The sequence below is a fragment of the Panthera uncia genome (assembly GCF_023721935.1).
Source record: "Panthera uncia isolate 11264 chromosome C1 unlocalized genomic scaffold, Puncia_PCG_1.0 HiC_scaffold_4, whole genome shotgun sequence".
NCBI lineage: Eukaryota > Metazoa > Chordata > Mammalia > Carnivora > Felidae > Panthera > Panthera uncia.
The window spans coordinates 25,201,979-25,207,978 of record NW_026057585.1 but is presented as its reverse complement, the minus strand read 5'-3'; the positions used below and the strand labels follow the sequence as shown (position 1 = coordinate 25,207,978).

Genomic DNA, 6,000 nt, shown 5'->3' with positions numbered 1-6,000 from the left:
ATTTTTTTTTTTTTACTAGCAATGGTCCATTTTTGGCTTAAAGAGTTTCTTAAGTGGAATTCCTGGAAAACTCACGAAGCTAAGCATCAAAGTCTCTCACTTGTAACGGTCCTTGAAACATGTTCCTATGCTCATGGTTTGTAGTGTTTGGGTAAAGATTGCAAAGGGAAACTTTTAACCATAATCAGTTAAGATCAAGAACTCTTCCTACACCATGTTTCCTTCTGTCATATTTCCCCTTGTGTGGGATGGAGTTAGAATAGCCTTTTACATTATGAGACAAAGGGGGAAATTAAGTGACGATATGCCATTTAAACTCTTTGCAAAGATGTTGTAGACCATCTCAATAAGACAAAAGAAAGAACAGATCCCTGATTTGGACATTTTATAGAGAGCCCTGTTTTATAATTTTCAAATTTAATAAATAGCTGACAGAGAATCTAAATAAAAATAAGGAGATATGAAACAGAAGTGATACGATGAGTGATGGGACTCAGTAGAAAATTTTCTGCCATCAGGAAGTGAATTGTAAGGAAAAGATTAGATTATTATACCCAAACACATTCATTATGAGGAAGAGATAAATTTTGAATTAAAATAATGAGTAAGCTGTTGAATTATTTGATGGCCCAATTAAAAGAAGAGTGAATCGTGAACACATTAGAAAAAGATTTGCTTGTTTGGCACAGAATGTGCTGTCATTGACAAAGATGACACAAAATTTATAATACGTTTGCCTCATGCACTGGTTGATGAGCGTTGTCAGTTCAGAGAGTAATCAGTACCCAAAAAGTCTTATATGAAGGAAACTTGATAAAGTTTTCTCCAAATAAGATAATAATCTGAAGCACTTATGAATTATGAACTGAAACAAACTTTTCTAAATCAAGCTAAATGAAAAGCGAACTCTCTATGGAAAATATTACAAGGTCATTATCATATAAATTGGTGAACAGAGTATACAGCCAAAGTATATAGAGAAGATGTATCCAGAGAGGTATATCATGCAGTTAATTACTAATATGATTTGCACATTTGTGCTGTTTATTTTCCCTTTAAAATTTCCCTTTAAAATTTCTAATCTGATTTTTTCTTTTTATACATATTCACATCAGTAATTTTTATTTTTTGTGAAAAAAGGTTCCCATATTATAGAAGCTCCAACCCATTAAACCTGAATCCTCCCCTGGTTTCCATCTATGATGGCCATTTCTTCCATGTCTAAATTTCACGTTTAACCATTTGGTAAAGAAAATAATTGAATTTACATTTTGAGAAGTTTCTGTTTTGTTAAACATTCTGTTTTGGTAAAGGAAACCATTTTCTGAATCGTGGTGTTTAGGTTCAGGATCTTTTAAAGAGAAATTGCCTTGATGTCTTTCTTTGCCTATCTTTTTAATAGTCATAGTTCTTGTTTTGTTTTTTTCCTTTTTTTTAGCTGTTTTGAATTAATATTTAATCACATCCTTTAATTTTTAAAGGTTGTTTGTTGAATTTGTCTTATAAACGAGTTGGTCGTTATGTACCTTTTTTGCAACCAGCTTACCTGTTTGAACTGTTGTAGTAACAAACATTAGTAATTTAAGCTTACTTAAAAGTTGTTTTCATTCAATAGTATTTCCATTTTATTTAACCCCAGAAACAAGTTATTCATTTATACTTTCAACAAATATGTAACCTGTGAATATATTCAGCAAATAAGTATTAACTATATAGGCATTGTGTTAGACTCCCACGCTTGTTCTTCGTCCTGGAGCAGTCACAGTAGAGTGGGGGAAACAGCTGTACGGAAACAGATACTTTACAATAAAGTGGGTATTGGGACTGGTGCGATATGAACAAAGTGGGGTGGGATCAGGGTGGACTGTGACCAGTTGTCAGGAAGACAGAGTTAAATACACTTGAGAAACAGTACAGCTTTCTTCCTATGTGATATCTCACTTATGTTTCCTTCTTTCAGATTTGTTGATTCTCATTTTGTATTGGAAAGTGATTGGTGACAAATATTTTATAATCCATCATTGTACAGCGCTGTATGCATACTCCTTTGTACTGGTGAGTGCCAGGATCTGTGGTAGCCTGACAAGTAGACAAGATTGGGAGTAATGACTTACTGGTGAGCAGAAACCTAAACATCCAGTTCCCAGTGTATCAAGACCAACTCCAGATTCATTCAGGGCTCATGCTTGTGATAGGTTATCTTATTCATTAACAAAAATAATTACTTGTGTGTTTGTATTAGTGTGTCTGTTTGGATTCATAAAATTTAAGAAAGGCGGATGACCCCAATTTCACTTAATTTCACTTAATTTTTTCACTTAATTCAATTTCACTTGAATTTTCACTTAAAATTTTTACGATTGTGTAGCTGTTGGTATTTGCCCGTCTTTCTAGATGTGTTTATGACTTAACAGCCAGAGCTAGGGATAAATTCTTGTATAACTAGATTCAGTATTTCTTCTCTATTCAATTCCCATACAATTACATGTACATATGTGATTACATTTAAGTAGACCGGAGCAGTGGAGGAGTCTTGCTCAGAGACTTCATCAGACTTCCAAGCCTGAACTGATAGAGGATACTCACAGCAAATCTCAGGCAGTAATGCATAATAAATTTTAGATCTAAAATTATTTTTCTACATTACACATTTGTAAATTAGTGATTTTACATTCCTTTTACATTAGATAGGTTTCTTCACAATCAATTATTTTTTAGTCAATCTAGATATACCAACAAGCCCCAAATAGATATTTGGAAATAATAGATATACGTAAACCAGAATAGTATAAATTTTATGTAATAGTTGTGGTATACCATTTCATGTTTTCTCCTTTTTAAAACTTAAATATAGCCACTGCCTTTTTTTTTCTGACTTGGTATTGCTAAAGTCCTTATGTTACCAGATATCTGTGACTATTTGGAGGGCTTTAAAATATTAATGTGTATTAATATTCTTCTATTTTTCTTTATGTTGGCCTGCACAAAGATAGCTGGTGAATCAGATGTCAGTTTGGCATTATTTCTGCAAGAACCAGATATATCAAAATATCTCTCTGTATCACCCACTTGAAGTAATAAATCTAAAAAGTTAATACGAATATTTCAAAAACTATGCTGGTTTTAATGCTATCAATAAGTGCTTATGTATACCCAAAAGGTATCCTTAATCACTTTGTTTTTCTGAAGCAATCTGCTATTTTTAACTGGCATTTCCTACTGTTTGTCTTCTTTTTAGATTTTAATTGATTATAGGTAGTTGTGAAATATAGACTCTTACCTTTTACATGTCTTAAATATCTGGTGTACAAGCGCTTATTTCCTAAACACTTGGTAAAAAGCATGAAAGCTGACTAACAAAACACTGGTTAAATCTGGGAAGAATGTGTGGGTGCCCATGTGAGTTTAATATCATGCTGCAGTGTAGAAGTATGTTCTCTGAACATGAATCACAAATAACCATTGTGCTATGAAAAGAATATAAGCTGGTGAAAGATAACAGGTCACTTACGTGGATTTGTAAATGTGAATACTATGAGCTGCTATTGTGCCTCGGCCACTGAATCACGGGCTTGGCAAACGGCTGGCTGTGCGTGCATTGGCAAGTTGAGTATTTAATTATGTGGGATGGATACTGTTTTCTCTTTGGACTTTTATGCCTTTATTAAAAAAATCAATAAAGTGCATCCTGGATATTTAAAAAAAAATAAATTAACTCTTCATTTAGTTAAGTTGATAAGAAAATCAACTGCAGTGTTTTCTAGAGGTGATTGCTTTTTTGATGCCTTCCTGTGTTCTATTGTATGAAATGAATGATATGAAGTAAGTCTATCGAATTAAAGTGAATCTATTCATAGGGAAACAAGAAAATTAGAAAATAATAATTGTTCATAGATGTAGTGATCCTGTGTCATTTATAGATTTTACATTTCCTATTTGACTATAATGAATTCCCAGGTCACTTTGTGCTGTTTAAGGCTAACAAAATAACAACAGCTACTACTACTATTATTATTTTATATAAACTTTTATGAAGTTCTTCACTTATATGATGAGAACTGGTATTTGGAAAGTACTTTGACTTGATACATATGAGACTGTTTAAGCTGTTTGTAGCAGCTTCTTAAAAGATTTTCTGATTGTAACTAAATAAAACTTAAAGTGGAAAATGGAGGCAAGTTATCCGTAAGTTTTAAACGTATGCTGTACTGAATAGTTGAAAAGTAAGATTCTTCTAGATTTAGGTTATGAAATAAGTTATATGTAGGTTATATAATGTCTTGATCACTACTAGTTTTGTACCTTTCTTTAGTGTATTTACTGGCATTTTAAGATTCTCTGGGGGGAATAAGTTAGAGCTTAAGGAATCTTCTATATATAAAAAGGTAAAAATCCTACAGATTTTTCCCTAATATTCAGCTTTTCCTCCCTTGGTCAGGATCCTAGTTGTCAGGGAAAATATGACAGGGTAATCTCTTATAAAGGGTGTGAACACATTTATGCTTTAAGGTCTCTTTCTAAGGATAAACCACTGTCTTTTGTACTCCCATTGTGATCTCTCTGGTAGCCTTAGTTTTCTTCTGTGTTTCCTATGAATCACCCTCTCTCCCCAAATCACACCTTTAGGTAACAAGTTATATAACACTGGAAAACATTTAAATTTGAAAAGAAAAGCACTCCTGTAACAGACTTTCCCCAACTCTTATGCACTGGTTACACTACCCTGGAATTTAATCATTACACCATTCAGCTACAATCCAGGAAGAAAATTTGGTTTCAGAGGCTCTCAGTGCCTTTATTTAAGGGTATTTAAGGTGCAGTGTGAATACCTTGAAGGTGAGAACTTGTTTCTTGTTTAATGTTCTGCCCCAGTGTCCACATTTTAAAAACACTTTGCAAGGAGGTATGTAGGAAGTGGTGCTGAAAAATGAAAGGCTTGTTATGTCAGATACGATAAAGTTGTAATTTATATCAGGAGACAAGAATTAGAAAAATATTAGTCTTAGGTTTAGTCTAAAGAATTTCCACAACACCATGCAACAAATGCCATGACTCACTAACAGTTTATCATTAACAGTGTTAAACTGTTTAAATGTTTTAAGATGGTTTGAATAGTGTTGCCTATTCTCAGTTACGCATAAATAATGTATTTCCTTCTTTTCTCCCATTAAGATAGTCTTAAAGAAAAATTTTAATTAACTATCATGGCTGTTACAACAACATTTTAAAAGTAATACAATTTCAAAAATTAACATTTCTGTTGACTAGGCAAGTATTAAAATAGCCACCTAATATAGCTTACTAAAGCAAGATTCAGTAGTAAGGTCTGTGTGATTTCTATTTCCCACTAAATTTTCATATGATATAACATGTTAGGGGCACCTGGGTGGTTCATTCAGTTAAGTGTCCAATTCTTGGTTTCAGGTCAGGTCATGATCTCATAATTAGTGGGATCCAGCCCCGCTCGGGCTCCACACTAACAGCGAGGATCCTGCTTGGGATTCTTTCTCTCCCTCTTCTCTGTCCTTCCCCCACATGCACACTCTCAAATAAACTTAAAAACATATTAAATATTGGGGCTCCTGGGTGGCTCAGTCGGTTAATCGTCCAACTTCGGCTCATGTCATGAGCTCACACTCTGTGAGTTTGAGCCCCGCGTCGGGCTCTGTGCTGACAGCTCAGAGCCTGGAGCCTGCTTCAGATTCTGTGTTTCCCTCTCTCTCTGCCCCTCCCCTGTCCATGCTCTGTTTTTCTGTCTCAAAAATAAATAAAAACATTAAAAAAAATTTTTAGGTAAAAAAAAAAATCAAATAGTTAAATCAAAGAAAATATTTTAAAAACTGGAATAACATGTTAACCTTTTTTTCCACTGAAATAAAAGATTACCAAAATATTGTCATCTTATACTGTAATGAGCAATAAACTAGCAGAAGTAAGTCCTAAAGTATTTTATTATTTATATAGCTTACTTATTCAAATCTGCATACAACTAGAATTATA

General features: G+C 33.4%; 1 protein-coding gene across 3 annotated transcripts in view; it reads left to right on the top strand.

Moving 5' to 3' along the window:
- The window catches only part of TLCD4 (TLC domain containing 4), a 95,271-nt gene that overhangs the window by 52,642 nt on the left and 36,629 nt on the right, over window positions 1-6,000 (top strand). For all 3 annotated transcript variants that reach the window (XM_049616768.1, XM_049616767.1, XM_049616769.1), the window contains exon 5: window positions 1,961-2,055. In XM_049616768.1, coding sequence (XP_049472725.1) covers window positions 1,961-2,055 — 95 coding nt within the window. The remainder of the gene's footprint in view (window positions 1-1,960; window positions 2,056-6,000) is intronic.